Source organism: Hyperolius riggenbachi, chromosome 2 (genome assembly GCF_040937935.1).
Source record: "Hyperolius riggenbachi isolate aHypRig1 chromosome 2, aHypRig1.pri, whole genome shotgun sequence".
NCBI classification, from domain to species: domain Eukaryota; kingdom Metazoa; phylum Chordata; class Amphibia; order Anura; family Hyperoliidae; genus Hyperolius; species Hyperolius riggenbachi.
The window spans coordinates 138,558,724-138,580,380 of NC_090647.1; the positions used below are offsets into that span (position 1 = coordinate 138,558,724).

The 21,657-nt window shown below is 48.8% G+C and overlaps 1 protein-coding gene across 6 annotated transcripts in view; it reads left to right on the forward strand.

Annotated features, from left to right (window-relative positions):
- Positions 1-21,657, forward strand: part of LOC137545825 (retinol dehydrogenase 16-like) — a 76,057-nt gene that overhangs the window by 30,118 nt on the left and 24,282 nt on the right. Inside the window, exon 1 of one of the 6 annotated variants that reach the window (XM_068267497.1) lies at positions 14,872-14,958. The exons of the other annotated variants lie outside the window; for them this stretch is intronic. Within the exon in view, the coding sequence (XP_068123598.1) occupies positions 14,955-14,958 (4 nt within the window). The 5' untranslated portion in view covers positions 14,872-14,954. Of the gene's footprint in view, positions 1-14,871; positions 14,959-21,657 lie in introns of those variants that run through there. 6 annotated transcript variants of the gene reach the window in all.

Consider the following 21,657-nt stretch of genomic DNA (forward strand, 5'->3'; position numbering starts at 1 on the left):
TCATATATGTATATTTATTGGATTTGTAAATTAGGTTAATATTTTTTCCCTAGGATTTACTCAAGTACATATTGGAACTATATGCCCCTCCACACACCCTCACCTCTGCAAATAGGACGAATTTGATTATTCTCAGGACAGTGCTGCTCATCAGGATTCCGGATATCCGGGTAACCCGCATATCCAAACTTTTTTATGCTATCTGATTCGGATTCCGGATTTTTAAAAAAATTCCGGCTAGCTATCTGCGGGTATTTGGCTGCATAACCCGGATATTGCGGATATCCGGATCCAAAATTCTGTAACTAAGGAGATCACGTCTTGGAGCCAATCAGAGGGCACCCAGCAGAAGCCCTAGAAACCAATCACAGAAGGGAACCCTGGCCAGCCCCACCTGACCTCAATGAGCCAAGCAGAGGGCTCCCAGCCTAAACCCTGGCATCCAATCACAGAAAGCAACACTGACCAGCCCCCCTGTATAATAAGGAGGGCTGCCATGATGAGACATATCATCTTAGCTTGCTGAATGCTCACAGACATTCTCCAGTGCTGGTGGCCTAGCAAGGGCTGTGCACAGTTATAAACCTAAAGCTGTTCAGTGATTAACCCCTTCACTTCTACCACTACACTATTGTTAAATCGTTAATTAGCTTGATTGATGTCATTGTATGACAGTCAGAGTGTGTGCTCCAGTGCTGCTGGCCTAGCAGTGTTAAACCGAAAGATGTTCAGTGATTAATCCCTTCACTATCACTACACTATTGTTAAATCATTAATTAGCTTGATGTCATTTGTGTGACAGTCAGTGTGTGCTGCAGGCAGCTGCTATGTGTCTGTGTGTGTGCTGTGCACAGACCAGGCCAGCTGCTGCCTGCTGGCCAGCTATTAGCCTTAGGTATAGGTTAGGGATTAGGGGATAGGATTACTGTGTTATTGTGTAGTTAGTACTGTAGTACTGCAGTCAGTGTGATAGTAGTTGTTAGAGTAGTAGTAGTACTACTGTGTTAGCTTTCTACAGAACTGCTGTGCTGTGAGCAGTGCCAGTGTGACAGTTAGTGTGCACTAGTGTCTTCTCCTCTGCTGTCTGTCACTTAGCTTGTGACACTTGCCACGTGTCACTTGTCACGTGGCATGTGTCACTTGTCACGTGGCATGTGTCACTTGTCACGTGGCACTTGCCACGTGTCACTTGCCACATGTCACGTGCCACGTGACACTTGGCAAGTGAAACGTGACACGTGCCACATGATACGTGACACGCGCCAAGTGCCACATGACACGTGCTAAGTGCCAATTGCAACGTGCCACGTCTGGCATGCACCTGGCACACGTTACACCTGCTGCTGCTGCATTGCCCTGCTCCTGCTGCCTGTGCAGCTCCCACCGCCAGGCCAGGGTGCCACAGGCCACTGATACCACCTATATTTAACCCAAAACACAATTGCTGCGTAATTTTTTGGAGGTGTCTTGGCTGAAAACTGTCATGTCCCAGTTGTGCGGTTGGACTTTGGACACAATGTGGGCTGCACGAACGCTGTCTGGAACCTAGGCCTAATGTTAATTGACAGCCATTTTTTTTGGGGGGGGGGGGGAGGAGGGGGGAGATTTTAAGTCCCCACATCATCAATTAGTGTTCAACTTTACAAAATAATCATGCCTCATATACCCTAGAAAACGTTTTTAACCACTTGCCGACCGCACACTCATAACGCGTGTCGGCAAAGTGGCAGCTGCAGGACCAGCGACGCACATCTGCGTCGCTGGCTGCAGGCTAATTAATCAGGAAACAGCCGCTCGCGCGAGCGGCTACTTCCTGTCAATTTACGGCGGGGGGTTCCGTGAATAGCCTGCGGGCTGCCGATCGCAGCTCGCAGGCTAAATGTAAACACAATCGGAAAGAATCCGCTTTGTTTACATTTGTACAACGCTGCTAACAGTAGCAGCGTTGTACTAGATCAGCGATCCCCGGCCAATCAGCGGCCGGAGATCGCTGTCACACGACAGGCAGGAGCCTGTTAGAGGCTGCACAGGACAGATTCGTTCCTGTGCAGCCTCCGATCTCCGGGGCAGGGAGGGAGGAGAGGGGGAATCCTGCGGTGGAGGGGGCTTTGAGGTGCCCCCCCCCCCTGCCAGCCACACGCAGGCAGGAGCGAACAGACCCCCCTGTCACAAGAGCCCCACTGGCCGTGAACACGCAAAACCGTCCGATCCGATTCTAGCACACAGATTGAGAGCTATGGACGCAATCTGCGTAGAATTGGCGGAGTTTGAGCGTCACGACGCAGTAGGGAGCCTGTGAGGTTACGAAAATACACTTTTACTCCAACCCAGGGGTAGATTTGCCACCATCTCTGTTTTCTATCAGCCCAGAGATAACTGCTAACTGGCTATAGACCTGTGAAACAAACAACCGGTTAAAACTGTGCAATTCCTATCTATCTATCAAAACAGTAGCGTCCCTTCGGAAGTTTAGGTCTCGTCTGTGTATACTGAATAGAAGGTTTTACTGAGAGGTAAAGACCTTTTAAAAAGCCTTTATTTGTTACAATATAAATAATTAATATATACAGACAATCGTGAACAATTAAACGATGAGAGACAGTGATAACACAGTACATAAAAGAAAAAGGGATAAAAAGAACGAATACTTATGATTCTGTGGAAAGTCCGTTCGGGAAAAGACAAAGTTCCTTTGTTGCAGTTAGTTCGCAATATGGCCGAACCACATGGCCGTTGCTCCGCCTGCAAGATGGCCACTGCTATTTCCCCAAGCAGTGGCAGTCTTTTCGGTATGATGGAAAGTGGGGGAATTGGCTGGGGGTCCTCATGCAATCAGTTTTGAGCACTGACATTTCTGGGCGGAGTCTCAAGCTCAGCCCAGGGGCGTGTCAGGCAGTGAGTTCTCAGGGGAGGAACTTCCAGCCATCCACAAAATATGTCCAATTTCATACCCCGCCGGGGTTTTGTCGCACATGCAAACCGATTTCATATTCAGATTGGGCTGAGAATACGCGTTCATAGGACATCAAACTTGCAATATTTGGGGCGCACGGGGACCCCATTATTCATATCTCAGCCCCTGCTCGGGTTACCTGGCTATGTCTAGTATCACCATATTCTACAGAATTAGGGAAACAAAATTATGTAATTTTCATATTCCTCCCATGGATGGTATTTGCAAAATGTGACAAAGTTATCAACACCACGCATTCCATACTCAGTCTAGTCGGTGCCGTCAAGACTGGGAGGAATGTAGGTGTCAATAGACCTCATGCTGTGCTAGCTTCCCCTGTTGAATAGACTCTGTTGGTATTTCAGCTCTGCCCAATTAGCACATTAGTGTCACCAGAGCTTTTCCGGGAGCCTTAACAGGATTTCTTGCTAAACCAGGTTGCTTTAGCCATATGCTAACGCAGGCCCATTCAGCCCTCATGGCAAAAGGGGGGGGAAGGCAGGAAGGAAAAACTTCTATTTTAAAAATAAAGAATGTCAGTTTTCCGATCACGGTTGCGATCGGACAATCGGCCGCGAATCCTCGGACGACTGGGCGTCGCCCGGCGTCACACCTCCCCCTTCCCGAGCTCTGCTCAGGGAGGTGTCAACAGGACGCCTTCCGTAGCAGCTATTGGCGCTGTTGGGTCGGGTTCCCCCTGACACCGCGACAGCCCATCAGCGTTTTGGTGTCGGCTGCCTGCTTTGTGTTGGATCGTAAAGTCGTACTGCTGCAATGACAGGCTCCACCGTAGGAGCTTGCCGTTGGTTCCAGCAGTACGGTTTAGCCAACTCAGGGGATTGTGATCAGTGACGATCGTGAAGGAGCGGCCGTACAGATACGACTGCAGTTTCTGTAGGGCCCACACGATCGCCAGGCACTCCTTTTCAGTTGTGGAGTAGGCTACCTCTCGGGGCAGGAGCTTCCGGCTCAGGTAGAGGATAGGGTGTTCATCCCCCTTTCCATCCACCTGGCTGAGGACTGCGCCGAGACCGTAGTCAGAGGCATCGGTTTGCACCACAAACCGACGACTGAAGTCTGGGGCCTGAAGCACAGGGGCGCTTGCGAGGGCCTGCTTCAAGGCCTGGAAGGCATTCTCGCAAGCGGGGGTCCAGCTAACAACCTTGGGGTGCTTCTTGCTAGTGGCATCGGTCAGGGGCTTCGCCAGTGTACTATAGGCGGGAACAAATTTCCTATAGTAGCCGGCGGTCCCCAGGAACGCCTGGACCTGCTTTTTCGTGATAGGTCGAGGCCATGCCAGGATGGCGTCCACCTTTCCCGTGTCAGGTTTCAGGGTGTTACCCCCCACCCGGTGACCTAAGTACTGCACCTCGGTCATGCCAATCTGACACTTACTCGGTTTAACCGTCAGATTGGCCATGGCCAGCCTCTCTAGTACCTGGGACAGGTGTTTGAGGTTTTCTTCCCAGGTGGGGCTGAACACCGCAATGTCATCCAGATACGCTACAGCGAACCCTTGCATTCCCTCTAGCAGGTCGTTCACGGCCCGCTGAAACGTGGCGGGGGCGTTCTTCATCCCAAAGGGCATCATCGTGAACTCGAAGAGGCCGAAAGGGGTGATGAAGGCCGACTTTTGCCTCGCGTCAGGTGCAAGTGGTATCTGCCAATACCCCCGGCTCAGATCCATGATTGATAGGTACCTGGCTGATGCCAGTGTATCTAGCAGCTCATCAATGCGAGGCATGGGGTAGGCGTCTGTAGTGGTGATGGCGTTCAGTTTCCTGTAGTCTACGCAGAACCGAGTTGTCTGGTCCTTCTTGGGGACCAGGACAACAGGGGCTGCCCAGGCACTACTGGACTTTTGAACCACCCCTAACTCCAGCATCTCCCTCACCTCCTTCTGCATGTCCGCCTGTACCTCGGGAGAGACACGGTAAGCGGATTGCCTGATGGGGGGATGGGTACCTGTATCTACCCCATGCACCGCCATACTGGTCCGCCCCGGGATACCGGAGAAGGTGTGCTGGTACTGGCCCAGCACCTTCTGTAACTGCTCTTGCTGGGCTGAGGCGAGCTGTGGATTGACGTTTAGGTCGCCGTCCACATCTCGTACGTCAGCCAGCAGGTCTAACAGGGGGTCTGCCTCTCCCTGCTCTAACCGGCTGCACACTGGCAGCGCATACTGGGTCCTGTCATGGTGGGCCTTCAGCATGTTTACATGAAAGCTCTTCTGCTTCCTGCCCCCCATGTTCACTAGATACGTCAGAGGGTTTAACCGCTGCACTACAGTAAAAGGCCCCTCCCAGGCTGCTTGCAGCTTGTTCTGCCTCACGGGAAGAAGGGCATATACCTTGTCACCCACATCAAATGACCGCTCTCCAGCAGTGCGGTCGTACCATGCTTTTTGTTTGGCCTGAGCCTGGGCCAGGTTGTTGGTCACTACTGCGGACAGGGACTCCATTTTGTCCCTGAACTTGAGGACGTAATCGACCACGGAGACATCAGTGGGGTCGCCCTTGCCCTCCCATGTCTCCCGCATCAATTGTAAGGGTCCTCGGACATTCCTCCCATACAGGAGTTCAAACGGGGAAAACCCGGTTGACTCCTGCGGCACCTCCCTGTACGCAAACAACAGATGAGGCAGGTATCGTTCCCAGTCCCCACCTTGCGACTCAACAAACGTGGTCAGCATTTGCTTCAGCGTCCCGTTGAACCGTTCACACAGTCCATTGGTCTGCGGGTGGTAGGGACTGGAGACAATGTGCGTCATGTGTATCTTTTTGCACAGGGCCTCCATGAGTTCGGACATAAACTGGGATCCCTGATCGGAGAGCATCTCCGCAGGGAACCCGACTCGGGAGAAAATGTTAAGTAGCGCGTCTGCTACCTTGTCCGCCCTCAGGGAGGAAAGCGCCATGGCCTCAGGATAGCGGGTGGCGTAATCCACCACCGTCAGGATGTACCTTTTGCCACTGCTGCTGGGAGTGGGCAATGGTCCAATTATGTCGACTGCCACTCTGTGAAAGGGCTCACCTATGATTGGCAGTGGCCACAAGGGAGCCTTGCGGGGGTTCCCAGCCCGTTTTACCTTTTGGCAAACAGTACATGAGCGGCAATAGTTGGTCACATCGATCCGCATCCTGGGCCAGTAGAAATGACCCTGGATACGGTCAAGTGTCTTGTGGATTCCCAAGTGCCCTGCCAGGGGAATGTCATGTGCGGACTTCAGCACATGCCCCCGGAAGGCACTGGGTACCACAAGCAACTTGGTACCCACACTTGTTTCACCTTCGGTGGGCTGTACAGGCTCGCTGTACAGCTTACCACCTTCCCAATATACCTTGAAGGTATCTTCATTCGTGAGGGGCTCCGAAGCCTGCCTTCTGAGTGCCTCGAGGCTAGGGTCAGTCTGGAGTGCTTGCACAAATGCAGCACTCTCGCTCTCAGCCAGCTGGCCCGTGGCATATGCAGTTAGTGGCTGAAGGCTACCATCCCTGTGGTCAGAGGAGGGGGAGGAGGCCGGAACCTCTTCCACCTGCTCTGAGCCCAGGTTCTGAGCAGCGCGGCTGCGTGTTACTGCCAGTACAGGTACACCTTCAGACTGGCACATACTGGCATTACTCACATCCTGGCTGCATGCATGAATTACAGTGACAGGTACAACAACATTTTCATCACAAACAATCGGTATATCAAACACAGGTACCTGTGACACAGGTACTATTGGACTCGGTACCCCTGGACTGGGCACATTCAACCCACCTCCCCCCTGTTCTTGCCCCTTGGTGCAAAGTACCTTAGTGTGGGCGGAGAGTCCGTCTCCCTCCTGGCAGTCTGAGGGGCTTGGGGCAGGTTCATAATAGGACACAAGCTTGCCCAGGTCGGTCCCCAACAAAACTGGGACCGGCAGTTGGTCCAGGACCCCAACAACCTTCTCTTGAACCCCCACCCCCCAATCGATGGACACCCGAGCCTGGGGAATGCGAGAAAGAGTGCCCCCCACTCCAGTGAGGGTAAGGTATTTGTCAGGGAGGATATTTTCCGTCGGGACCAGGTGCGCACGCACCAGGGTGACATCCGCTCCAGTGTCGCGGAAACCGGTAACAAGCTGGTCGTTCACTGTAACCAGCTGGTGGTTGCTCGTAGCGGAGTGGATCCCTCTCCCACCTGCGAACATGACGTTGTTGGGTGCTCCCGGCTGGGGTGCGCTGGCTGGCGGCAGTTGCCGTGGGCGAGGTGTAGGTGGTGCAGGAGCTGGCGCGGTCTGCCTCCGCTCCGGGCAGTTAAACTTCATGTGTCCGGGCTTGCGGCAAAAGTGACAGGTGATGCCCTCTGTTACTGCAGGCCTGGACGCAGCAGCTGCGCTGGAGGGCCTCTGGGGCGCACGGCTCACAGAGGTAGGAGAGTCTGCAAAATTGTGGGACTGACCTCCTCTCCAGCTAGATGGGGCAGTCCTGCGGGTCTCCGGCACCCTGGTCGTTGCAAAGGTCTCAGCGAGGTCTGCAGCGACCGTCGCTGACGCTGGTCGGCGCTCCAGCACAAACTGGCGTACATCAGCCGGGCAAATGTTCAGAAACTGCTCCAGGACGATTAAGTCCTCCAGGACACCGTAAGACCCTTTAGTGAGGCCTAGCGTCCACTGGCGGAGTGTGGTGAGCAGACTGCTGACCACATCTTGATAAGAATCAGTAGATTTTTTCTGCCAGGACCTGAACCTTTTCCGGTAGGCTTCTGGCGTCAGCTGGTACTTAGTGATTATAGCCTCCTTTATAGCGGTATAATCATTGTCCTTTTCCACAGGCAGCTCTGAGAAAGCATCAAGCGCTTTGTAGCGCAGCAAGGGTGTCAGATGTCTGGCCCACTGGTCTTGGGACAGACGATACTGACGGCAGGCCTTTTCGAAAGACCTCAAAAACAAGTCAATGTCAGTGTCTTTTTCGATAATAGCAAATTTAAATTTTGCACTTACTGGAGCGGCAGTCCCTTCAGCAGGGAGGCTGGGCGTTGAACTCCGGCTGGCTTGCTGCACTTTCGCCATGTTCAGCTCATGCTGTCGTCTCTCCCGCGCCTCTGCAGATTGGCGTTCCTCTCGCTTTTGCTCCGCCATGTACTGCAGGTACTTGTCCACATCAGTTTCCATCAGCTTTTGCAATGCCTGCTGCATTACTGGATCAACATAACTGGACAGTCCAGTACTGGCCGGTTCCAGGCGAGTACTTTCAGGGGTTCTGGGGTCGGGGATCACACTGACAGCCTCCTGCGTATCTGTTGCCGCATTGCCCGCGGGTTGCTCAACCTCGGTACGCACAGGATCTTCAGTCTCTGGTTCCCCTCGACTTGCGTTAGATGAGCCGGTGTCCTCCACAGTGGACACCTCCAGCGTCCGCAGATTCTGGCTATCCCATCGGTACAAGTCCGTTATCAGGTCCTGCTGTTTCTTGCCGCGGATGTCCATGCCTCTCGCCTCGCACAGACTCTGCAGGTCGGATAGGACCATGACCTTGTAATTCCCGGACATTTCCATGCCAAATAAAAGAAAACTTAGGGGAGGGGTACTGGTTACACAGTCTCTCTGTATATATGAAAAATATATTGCACTCAGTCACTACCAACGAATTAGTTCGTTTCTCGATAGGGCTAATTCGATAGCCCTACCTGAGATACTATCAGCACACACAGATCCCAAACGCTGCCGACCACTGTCACAGGATCTCCACTGGCCGTGAACACGCAAAACCGTCCGATCCGATTCTAGCACACAGATTGAGAGCTATGGACGCAATCTGCGTAGAATTGGCGGAGTTTGAGCGTCACGACGCAGTAGGGAGCCTGTGAGGTTACGAAAATACACTTTTACTCCAACCCAGGGGTAGATTTGCCACCATCTCTGTTTTCTATCAGCCCAGAGATAACTGCTAACTGGCTATAGACCTGTGAAACAAACAACCGGTTAAAACTGTGCAATTCCTATCTATCTATCAAAACAGTAGCGTCCCTTCGGAAGTTTAGGTCTCGTCTGTGTATACTGAATAGAAGGTTTTACTGAGAGGTAAAGACCTTTTAAAAAGCCTTTATTTGTTACAATATAAATAATTAATATATACAGACAATCGTGAACAATTAAACGATGAGAGACAGTGATAACACAGTACATAAAAGAAAAAGGGATAAAAAGAACGAATACTTATGATTCTGTGGAAAGTCCGTTCGGGAAAAGACAAAGTTCCTTTGTTGCAGTTAGTTCGCAATATGGCCGAACCACATGGCCGTTGCTCCGCCTGCAAGATGGCCACTGCTATTTCCCCAAGCAGTGGCAGTCTTTTCGGTATGATGGAAAGTGGGGGAATTGGCTGGGGGTCCTCATGCAATCAGTTTTGAGCACTGACATTTCTGGGCGGAGTCTCAAGCTCAGCCCAGGGGCGTGTCAGGCAGTGAGTTCTCAGGGGAGGAACTTCCAGCCATCCACAAAATATGTCCAATTTCATACCCCGCCGGGGTTTTGTCGCACATGCAAACCGATTTCATATTCAGATTGGGCTGAGAATACGCGTTCATAGGACATCAAACTTGCAATATTTGGGGCGCACGGGGACCCCATTATTCATATCTCAGCCCCTGCTCGGGTTACCTGGCTATGTCTAGTATCACCATATTCTACAGAATTAGGGAAACAAAATTATGTAATTTTCATATTCCTCCCATGGATGGTATTTGCAAAATGTGACAAAGTTATCAACACCACGCATTCCATACTCAGTCTAGTCGGTGCCGTCAAGACTGGGAGGAATGTAGGTGTCAATAGACCTCATGCTGTGCTAGCTTCCCCTGTTGAATAGACTCTGTTGGTATTTCAGCTCTGCCCAATTAGCACATTAGTGTCACCAGAGCTTTTCCGGGAGCCTTAACAGGATTTCTTGCTAAACCAGGTTGCTTTAGCCATATGCTAACGCAGGCCCATTCAGCCCTCATGGCAAAAGGGGGGGGGAAGGCAGGAAGGAAAAACTTCTATTTTAAAAATAAAGAATGTCAGTTTTCCGATCACGGTTGCGATCGGACAATCGGCCGCGAATCCTCGGACGACTGGGCGTCGCCCGGCGTCACACCCCCCAGCACATCATCCCCCTAGTGGGGAAAAAAGGGGGGCGATCTGGTTGCTCTGCCTGGTATTTTATCTGTGCTGGGGGCTGTAGAGCCCACCCAGCACAGATCAGCGAAATCAGCGCTGGTCCTTAAGGGGGGGTAAAGGCTGAGTCCTGAAGTGGTTAAAGCAATTTAAAGGCCACTTCCGGTTTTTCTATCCGGATATACAAATTTGCCCGGATATCCCGGATACTAGGGTCGGATATCCGATTTGGATGCGGATCGGAAAATTTTAAACTCGGATATCCTACCCGGGTCGGATATCTGGGTATCCGGATCCGAATCGGATCCGGATTTTGAAAAGGGGTATCCGAGCAGCACTGTCTCAGGATTCATTTAAAAAAACATTTGGTGCACAGGCTTTTTTCCATGCAGCCCCTACTCTGTGGAACTCTATGGAACTTCCCCAATCAGAGACTCCTCCTATGGACAACTTTAAAGTGAACCTGAGGTGAGAGTGATTTGGAGAGGCTGCCATATTTATTTCCTTTTAAGCAATACCAGTTGCCTGACTGTCTTGCTGATCCTCTGCCTCTGATACATTTAGCCATAGACCCTAAACAAGCATGCAGCAGATCACGCGTTTCTGACAATATTGTCAGAACTGACAAGATTACCACCATGCTTGTTTCTGGCATAATTCAGACATTACTGCAGCCAAATAGATTAGAAGGGCTGCCAGGCAACTAGTATTGTTTAAAAGAAAATAAATATAGCAGCCTCCATATCATTTTCACCTTGGGTTCACTTTAAGTAAAAAATAAAAGCCCACCTCTTTCCCCGAGCTCATGGCTGGAATAACCATAAGGCACTGTAGGCACCTGCCTACAGGCACATGATGATAGAAAGGTGTCTCCCTGCATTCCCCTAGTGCCTGCCTCCCCTCCTTCCCTGTGCAGAGCCCAGAGCAGATCATAAATGAGAGGTTACTCATCCAGCTCTCGTCATCCAACTGATGATATCTCCCTTCAGCCGGGTACAACACTAGCCGCTCAATACTGAGAGTACTTCTCTGGCTACCTAATGCTGAGAGACACCTGTAGCTACTTATGACGGGCAGGGGAAGTAAAGGAGGAGTGACAACTGGGCCAGGCAGCAGCCAGGTGCGGTTCTGCAGGGGTTTGTAGGTTCATGGAGGACTTAGGCCTCTTTCACAGTGGGACGTTAAAGGGAACCAGAGAGGTTGGGGGGAAGCTTTAATACATACCTGGGGCTTCCTCCAGCCCCATACGCACGGATCGCTCCTACACCGCCGTCCTCTGCTGCCTGGATCCGCCGCCACCGGGTCCCGTCATTGCCGCTAGTCGGCCGGCGGACGCGGCCGATTCGCCGCATCACACGGAGCTCCTTCTATACAAGTACGCATGAGGCTGCCTGCTTTGCAGCCGCATGCGTACATGTATGGAGGGAGCCCCTGTGATGCGGACAATTGTCCGCGTCCGCCGGAAGTGACGGGCCCGGTAACGGCGGTTCCAGGAAGCGGAGGATGGCGGCGTGGGAGCGATCCAGGCTTATGGGGCTGGAAGAAGCCCCAGGTATGTATAAAAGCTTGTTCTTTTTTTTTCAGCCCGTTCCTCTCTGGTTCCCTTTAAAGTCGCACGTTATAAAAAATGATAACGCAGACTAACGCACAGCAATACGAAGTCTGTGCGACATTCACAGTGCACACGTTGCGTTGTGTGTAACTTGTAGCAATATTTAGAAAGTGCTGCATGCTGTGCGTTTAGCAATACATTTGCTGCTTTGTGTGTTGCACATGCTCAGTAATGTTTTTTTTTTAAATGTAACGCATGCGCCATTTTCGTTCCATCAGTGTGCGACGAAAACGGTGCACTAAGAGACACATAACGCAGTACAAAATAACATCCAATTTTATAACCTACATGCGCTGCATTAGGGACAAGTTGTGCGACTTTAACGTTGCATCAAATGCAACGTCCCACTGTGAAAGAGGCCTAAGTCTAGGGTGCTAGGACATCTGTGCCTATCCAAGTCTGCCTGAGCCTTTGAGACTGCCGAATGCAGGGTCACAGTGCTTTGAGTCCTCAGCGAAAAAAGCGCTATACAAATATTATTATAATTATGAGATTGGAAATTGTGGCACAGTCCAGTTGATTTTCTCCTCTGCTTAATTATAGTATACCCCAACATACCAGGCAAATTTTATTCTAAAGCCATTTCATGGTATACCCATTGGAGGTGGGGGAGGGGATGGTACCCACTTTTGCTTTATTCCACACAAGCCCTGTCCTTACACATTATTATATGACAAAACTGTTCCCACTCTGGCAGCTGTTTCATACTTGTAGGAATAGGGCTCAGACACACTATAAGCGATTTTCTGAGCGCTTGTGATTGATTAGCGCTTTCTAAGCACTTTTTAAAACTTGCTCCCATTTACTTTCATTAAAATCGCAGTAAAAATCGCCGCAAATGCGTACATGTAAAACGTACATGATCATGCCGATTTTTACAGCAATTTTAATGAAAGTGAATAGGAGCGATTTTTAAAAAGGGCTCAGAAAGCACTAATCAATTGCAAGCGCTCAGAAAAGTGCTTATAGTGTGTCTGAGACCAAAGCATGCATGTAACCCTCTTCTAGTGATTTTCTTATATGTATTAATATTCCTTGCTTCTCTCTTTCGCATAGAGAATTGTAATGTTGCCGGTCACGATCTGCAGCGGATGAAGCTGTAGCAGTATTGTGATCTCTTCTGTTTCCTATTCAATGATAAACAGAGACATTCTGAAACTGGTAAAATGCTGATTATAGCTAGCACACCCTTTCTCCCAAGGTAGATCATGTGCATACATACCTTGGGCCTGATTCAATTCAAGAGGAAAACATTTGCCTTGTTCATATAAACTCTTCTAGCATTGCACACACTTTTCATTGGGTAAATTAACGCTTACGGAAATTCATTTTCCACAAACACTGAAATAATCAACTAAAGCTTTAGGTTTTGTGAACCTGAATTTAAAGGGAAACAGAGACGTTAAAAAAGAAAGATTTGATTCTTACCGCTGAGTGACTTGCTGTCCTCCCGCGTGCCTCCGTTCAGCCACAATCAACTCCTGTAACTGGCTAAGTCGCATCAGTTGGGGGCTTCTGCGCATGTGCTGACCCCCGCGCATCTATTAAGATCTCAGCTCTGAACAGTCACCTAAGGTATCAAGTCCTGTTCTCGACAGTACTCATACCTCCCGACTTTTTGAGATGCTTTTAAGACACACCCTTGTTACACCTCCAGCCACACCCTCCATTTCACACATACTGCCAAACATTTTTGAGCAAAAGATCTATTTTCACAATATGAGCCACACTGGTCCTTTCAGTCATCACTAATTTTCCTTGATTTAAAGCAGAACTGAAGAAAAAAAAAAGTTTCACTTACCTGGGGCTTCTGCAAGTCCCTTGCAGCCGTCCTGTGCTACGCCAGTCCTCAACGATCCTCCATTCCCCCGCTTCCAGCTAGATTCGCCTGCGCAGCTCTGGCCACATGTATCTTTGCTCGCGTTCCCATCCGCAATAGCGTCCTGCACAGGCGCGGGACGCTATTGCAGACGGGAACTTGAACAAGGCTACGCGTGGTAGGGCTGCGCAGTGGTCCATTGACTTACAAGTTGACTGAACTGAAACCAGCTGGTGGTGGGAGAATGGAGGATCGCGGAGGACCGACATGGGACAGGACAGCTGCAAGGGGCTGGCAGAAGCCCCAGGTAAGTTTAACTCTTACTCTTTAACGTTTTTTTTTTTTATTTTCAGTTCCTCTTTAAGCATTTTAAAATGTATATATCAGTTTACAGGATGTTAATAAAGTTTAGAATTATACAGACACATTTTAGAAGAAAAAATTACGTATTTTTTGGACTATAAGACGCTGTGGACTATAAGACACACCTAGGTTTAGAGGCCAAAATCAGGGGGAAAAGAAAATACTAAACCTGGTGCACCTATAGTGCAGGCGTCTTATGGACCTATTCCCCCTAACCTGTCTCTAAGCTACTCTGCCTAGCTACACTACACTAATCCCTCCTGGCCCCACCAATTACATTACACTACATACTACACTACACTAACCCCTGCTGCCCCACCAGCTAAGCTACATAACACTGCACTACACATTATATAACACAATACTACACTAACACTACACAAACAATGAACTAACACTACACTGACACTTTCATAGTGTCATACTGACACTTTTATCATGCACCTCATCCTGCAGCTGCGCTCCTTTCCACCTAATGTAGACAGGCATCTCTTCTCCTCTTGCTGCAGGTAGCGCAACATTGTGGCTGCCACAGCTCCTCCATGCTTCCTGCTGCCGCCGAACTCCTGTTCTCCCCCTCCAGTGGTCTTCAGTTAGGATAAGTAGATTCCTCTTCTCCACCTCAGCTCCTCCATGCTCCCTGCCGCTGTCGCCGCTGCGCTCCTCTCTCCTGTACTTCCGCATGCACCGCTGTGGCTATAGTAAAAACCACTTTGCGGAAGTACAGAAAACGGAAGAATGCAGAAAACGGAGGACCCGGTAGGTGGAGAAGCTTAGGCAGCTGCAGTATCCGGTTGGCTGCAGGAAGAGGAACCTCTGTAATGCAAGACCACCGGAGAAGGAGAAGTGGGAGTGCGGCGGCAGGAAGCATGGAGGACCTGGAGGAAAAGAGGTGACCACAAGAGAAGGGCAAGAGGAGCCTGCTGATCCTAATTGAAGACCAACAGAGAGGGAGAAGAGGAGCGCTGCAGCGGCAGGAAGCATGGAGGACCCGGAAAAGCTGAGGCAGCCGCAGGAGGAGAAGAAGAGGTGCCTGCTTACTTCAGGATGTCTGGAGTGAGGGGAAGAGGAGGGCAGGCGCTGGATGGGTAAGTGCTCCCTGCATCTATATACCGTATCTGGCGTGATGGTGTAATGGTTAAGGGCTCTGCCTCTGACACAGGAGACCAGGGCTCGAATCTCGGCTCTGCCTGTTCAGTAAGCCAGCACCTATTCAGTAGGAGACCTTAGGCAAGTTTCCCTAACACTGCTACTGCCTATAGAGCGCGCCCTAGTGGCTGCAGCTCTGGCACTTTGAGTCCGCCAGGAGAAAAGCGCAATATAAATGTTATTTGTCTTGTCTTGTCTTATATAAGACCCTTCTCCCCACAAGTTTTGGGAAAGAAAAAGTGTGTTTTATAGTCTGAAAAATATACAATATCTTTATGTAAATCTGCTCATCAGCCCTGACATTGGAACAAATAAGAAGAAAAGTGGGACAGAGAGATTTGGTTTAAAAAAAGAGGCTCTAAAAAAAAAAAAAAAAATAAGCGACAGTTGGGAAACATGAGTACTCATGCGGATCAGGTCATTTGGATCCAGGGATCTGTAGAAGTCTAATAGGCACCAATGCAAATTACCCAAATTTGAGTGCACAGTCTGTGAGTTTGGTGCCTGATACGGATAGTAGGCAATCGGCTACTACATACGGAATAGCGATTGCAGCCGATCGTCTATTTTTAGACAATCAACTACCAGAATTAGTGTTGAGTATAATGATGGATAGTGTAGGGGCACTAGAAGGGGAGGTTTTGTGTGAGAAAGGGGGATGGGTTAATCTGTCATAAAAAAAATTGATGATATAAATTACCAATATTTTTGCTATTGGCACCACCCTGCGCTAGAGATGGGCCGAACCTCCGATTTTAGGTTCGCGAACCGGGTTCGCGAACTTTCGCGTAACGTTCGGTTCGCGTTAAAGTTCGCGAACCGCAATAGACTTCAATGGGGATGCGAACTTTGAAAAAAAAAATAATTATGCTGGCCACAAAACTGATAGAAAAGATGTTTCAAGGGGTCTAACACCTGGAGGGGGGCATGGCGGAGTGGGATAGATGCCAAAAGTCCCCGGGAAAAATCTGGATTTGACGCAAAGCAGCGTTTTAAGGGCAGAAATCACATTGAATGCTAAATGACAGGCCTAAAGTGCTTTAAAACATAAACATCATAACATAAACATAAACAGCAGGTATGCAGTGGTGGGTTCACTGAACAGGTATGCAGTGGCAGGTTCACTGAACAGGTATGCAGTGGTGGGTTCACAGAACAGGTATGCAGTGGCAGGTTCACTGAACAGGTATGCAGTGGTGGGTTCACAGCACAGGTATGCAGTGGTGGGTTCACAGCACAGGTATGCAGTGGTGGGTTCACAGCACAGGTATGCAGTGGTGGGTTCACAGAACAGGTATGCAGCCAGACAGGAACAAGTTAAGCCTAACTAATCTTTCCCTGAGAGACAGTCCGCAGCAGCTCGCCCTACTCTCACTAACGCAGGGAGCACACGAGTGACCGTAATGGCCGCCGCTGCCTGCCTTATATAAGGGGGGGTGGGGCTCCAGGGGCTAGTGTAGCCTAATTGGCTACACTGGGCCTGCTGACTGTGATGTAGAGGGTCAAAGTTGACCCTCCATGTGCATTATGGGGCGAACCGAACTTCCGCAAAGGTTCGCCTGCGGGACGCGAACGCGAACCACTGAAGTTCGCATGGAACCGTTCGCAGGCGAACCGTTCGGCCCAACTCTACCCTGCGCCCAAACCAAACAGTGGTGGTGCATCACATATGCTACGTGTGTGTGTGTGTATGTGTGCGTGCGTGCATGTGTGCACCCTCTGCATCTTGAAGCAGGAGGACTGGGCACTGGGATTCTGAAGCTGCAGAATTGTGAAGTTGTACAGCTGTCATTTGAAGGTCTTGTCACCTTACATTTCCAAAAACTGAAACTGAAATAGATTATACAGTTTTCATACAGATCCTGCAAACATTGTTGGATTGGAATCTTAGCCAGGTAGCTGGTCAGGTTTGCAGGACTGCAGGATAACATATGTTTAGGATACTAAATCAAAATATTATGACATCTGTACAATGATGGCCAGACTGATAAACTTACAGTGCATTCTGGGAAACCAGGAAGATAAATGCTTTCAAATACTGTAAGTCTCCGAAAAAAAATACTGCAATACAAATACAAATACTGCAATACTGCAATGTGTGTGAGATATTGACAGTCTGGAAAAGACAAGCTAAAAGACTGGAGGCATGCTTGGATAGAAGGTGGAAGGGACGCTACATGAGAAGACAGTTCACACTGGAATGAGTCCAGTGATCATGTCACTATTTAAAATTTGGGTAAAGAGGTGCCCCCGTGTGAATAAAATTGGATCAAAAGCAAGATTAAAAAATAAAATGAGGTGGCTTACCTCAATGACGAGATCTTTGTATAGACCAAGAAATATTTACGAAGGCAGCGTGTTTCGCGGGTCTAAACCTGCTTCCCCAGGCCAATACCAGTGCCAAAAAACAGCACTTTACAATACTTACTATATACCCTCTTTTTTTTAAGAACAGCATGTATATTGAAACAACATTATGTATACGGTTCTCAAAAAAAGAACGTATATAGTAAGTATTGAAAATTGCTGTTTTTAGGCACTGTCATTGGCCTGAGGAAGTGGGCTTAGACCCGTGAAATGTATTGCTTGTGCTAAAAAAATATTTATTTGTTTATACAAAGATCTTGTCATTGAGGTAAGCCACCTGATTTTTTTCGATTTTATCTTGCTTTTAATTCAATTTTATTAACACTAGGGCGCCACTTTACCCAAATTGTGCTCCACGTACCCCCAACATACCCTGTTGGGAAGGGGTCTAGGTAGACCACACATGGTTTAAACCATAGCGACAATCTGTCACTTTTACCAAGGAGAGTGACCACACCGAGTTCCGGCTGGACCTTGGAGTGGAGTTGGGTTTGTTGTCTCCACCTGCTTCCTGTGGTAGGTTGCCCCTCGGCAACCCGCCTTTGTGTAACAGGGATACAGAGGTGCCAGAAGAATAAAAATGTCTAAAAAGACTTACCTCCTCCAAACAGACACAAGATATGCCAACAAAGTTTAGCAGAACAAATTTATTTACATACTTCAGGGGAAAATGCAATGCGTTTCGCAGGTATGACTCCGCTTCATCAAGCAATAGGTAGGAGTAGGTACAGTGCAGGTCTGTAGCTGGCCTCTGTGAGTAGTACAATTACCTTACCTGTTGATATCCAGTATATGAAAACATATTGCGCTATTGGGCTCACATTTTTTGTGTCTCCTGTGTCTTTTTCTCTAGGGTGCTGAGACACCGCTACTACTCTATGCCACTATTTAGTTCCAAATGTTATATACAGAAGCACAAAACTAATAGTTATTTTAAGTTCCTGATCTATAACTAAGAAAACAAAGTCATAACATAAAAAGAACACCATCATCATGTGCCACATTAATAACTTGTGGAGCCCTTTCTAAATACACTTATTACATTATTTTACTGAATATACACTGACTATGAAATGAGTAGTGTTGGGCGAACAGTGTTCGCCACTGTTCGGGTTCTGCAGAACATCACCCTGTTCGGGTGATGTTCGGGTTCGGCCGAACACCTGATGGTGTTCGGCCAAACTGTTCGGCCATATGGCCGAACTAAGAGCGCATGGCCGAACGTTACCCGAACGTTCGGCTAGCGCTGTGATTGGCCGAACGGGTCACGTGTAGTGTTGGGCGAACATCTAGATGTTCGGGTTCGGGCCGAACATGGCCGAACTCCGAACATAATGGAAGTCAATGGGGACCCGAACTTTCGTGCTTTGTAAAGCCTCCTTACATGCTACATACCCCAAATTTACAGGGTATGTGCACCTTGGGAGTGGGTACAAGAGGAAAAAAAATTAGCAAAAAGAGCTTATAGTTTTTGAGAAAATCGATTTTAAAGTTTCAAAGGGAAAACTGTCTTTTAAATGCGGGAAATGTCTGTTTTCTTTGCACAGGTAACATGCTTTTTGTCGGCATGCAGTCATAAATGTAATACATATAAGAGGTTCCAGGAAAAGGGACCGGTAATGCTAACCCAGCAGCAGCACACGTGATGGAACAAGAGGAGGGTGGCGCAGGAGGAGAAGGCCACGCTTTGAGACACAACAACCCAGGCCTTGCATGAGGACAAGAAGCGTGCGGATAGCAATTTGCATTTTGTCGCCATGCAGTCATAAATGTAATACAGATGAGAGGTTCAATAAACAGGGACCGGAAACGCTAACCCATCACAGATGTTCATTGTTCATGTTACTTGGTTGGGGTCCGGGAGTGTTGCGTAGTCGTTTCCAATCCAGGATTGATTCATTTTAATTTGAGTCAGACGGTCTGCATTTTCTGTGGAGAGGCGGATACGCCGCCGATCTGTGACGATGCCTCCGGCAGCACTGAAACAGCGTTCCGACATAACGCTGGCTGCCGGGCAAGCCAGCACCTCTATTGCGTACATTGCCAGTTTGTGCCAGGTGTCTAGCTTCGATACCCAATAGTTGAAGGGTGCAGATGGATTGTTCAACACAGCTACGCCATCTGACATGTAGTCCTTGACCATCTTCTCCAGGCGATCGGTGTTGGAGGTGGATCTGCACGCTTGCTGTTCTGTGTGCTGCTGCATGGGTGTCAGAAAATTTTCCCACTCCAAGGACACTGCCGATACCATTCCCTTTTGGGCACTAGCTGCGGCTTGTGTTGTTTGCTGCCCTCCTGGTCGTCCCGGGTTTGCGGAAGTCAGTCTGTCGGCGTACAACTGGCTAGAGGAGGGGGAGGATGTCAATCTCCTCTCTAAAGTCTCCACAAGGGCCTGCTGGTATTCTTCCATTTTGACCTGTCTGGCTCTTTCTTCAAGCAGTTTTGGAACATTGTGTTTGTACCGTGGATCCAGAAGGGTATAAACCCAGTAATTGGTGTTGTCCAGAATGCGCACAATGCGTGGGTCGCGTTCAATGCAGTCCTAGGCCGAAGAGGTCATAGCCTAGGGTCACAAAACCTGTTTATTGGGCAATTTCAATGGTGGCGAGTCTGACGTACATAAATCGCAGCAATGGCCGTTAGCAACGTCTGAATCTCACGAAATGTCTCATGCAGGTAGAAGACATATTGTTAGACTTGGGCTCCAAAGATGGGTTCCCTACATCTCTGCAAACCAGAGTTACAGGGCTCCAAATTTGGTAAAATCCCCCATAGGCTTTCATTGGGCCTCCTATTTACAGTTCCAAAATCTCACATCTTTTCAAAGGGCAATTACTCAGCAGTGGCAAATTTTCTAGCATTGTAGGGACCCTTAGGGGGAACATGACTGGTGAGTTTCGGGCCCCTAGGCCGAAGAGGTCATAGCCTAGGGTCACAAAAACCTGTTTATTGGGGCTATTTCAATGGTAGTGATGGTGACGTACATAAATCGCAGCAATGGCCGTTAGCAAAGTCTGAATCTCACGAAATGTCTCATGCAGGTAGAAGACATATTGTTAGACTTGGATTCCAAAGATGGGGTCCCTACATCTCTGCAAACCAGAGTTACAGGGGTCCAAAATTGGTAAAATCCCCTATAGGATTTCATTGCCTCCCTATTTCACTTTCCAAAATCTCACATCTTTTCAAAGGGCAATGGCTCAGCAGTACCAAATTTTCTAGCATTGTAGGGACCCTTAGGGGGAACATGACTGGTGAGTTTCGGGCCCCTAGGCCGAAGAGGTCATAGCCTAGGGTCACAAAAACCTGTTTATTGGGGCTATTTCAATGGTAGTGATGGTGACGTACATAAATCGCAGCAATGGCCGTTAGCAAAGTCTGAATCTCACAAAATGTCTCATGCAGGTAGAAGACATATTGTTAGACTTGGATTCCAAAGATGGGGTCCCTACATCTCTGCAAACCAGAGTTACAGGGGTCCAAAATTGGTAAAATCCCCCATAGGATTTCATTGGCTCCCTATTTCACTTTCCAAAATCTCACATCTTTTCAAAGGGCAATGGCTCAGCAGTACCAAATTTTCTAGCATTGTAGGGACCCTTAGGGGGATCATGACTGGTGAGTTTTGCCACTGCTGAGCCATTGCCCTTTGAAATGGTGTGAGATTTTGGAACGGTAAATAGGAGGCCCAATGAAAGCCTATGGGGGATTTTACCAATTTTGGACCCCTGTAACTCTGGTTTGCAGAGATGTAGGGACCCCATCTTTGGAATCTAAGTCTAACAATATGTCTTCTACCTGCATGAGACATTTCGTGAGATTCAGACGTTGCTAACGGCCATGGCTGAGATTTATGTACGCCACCATTACTACCATTGAAATAGCCCAAATAAACAGGTTTTTGTGACCCTAGGCTATGACCTCTTCGGCCTAGGGGCCCGAAACTCACCAGTCATGTTCCCCCTAAGGGTCCCTACAATGCTAGAACATTTGGTACTGCTGAGCCATTGCCCTTTGAAAAGATGTGAGATTTTGGAAAGTGAAATAGGGAGGCAATGAAATCCTATGGGGGATTTTACCAATTTTGGACCCCTGTAACTCTGGTTTGCAGAGATGTAGGGACCCCATCTTTGGAATCCAAGTCTAACAATATGTCTTCTACCTGCATGAGACATTTCGTGAGATTCAGATTTTGCTAACGGCCATTGCTGCGATTTATGTACGTCACCATCACTACCATTGAAATAGCCCCAATAAACAGGTTTTTGTGA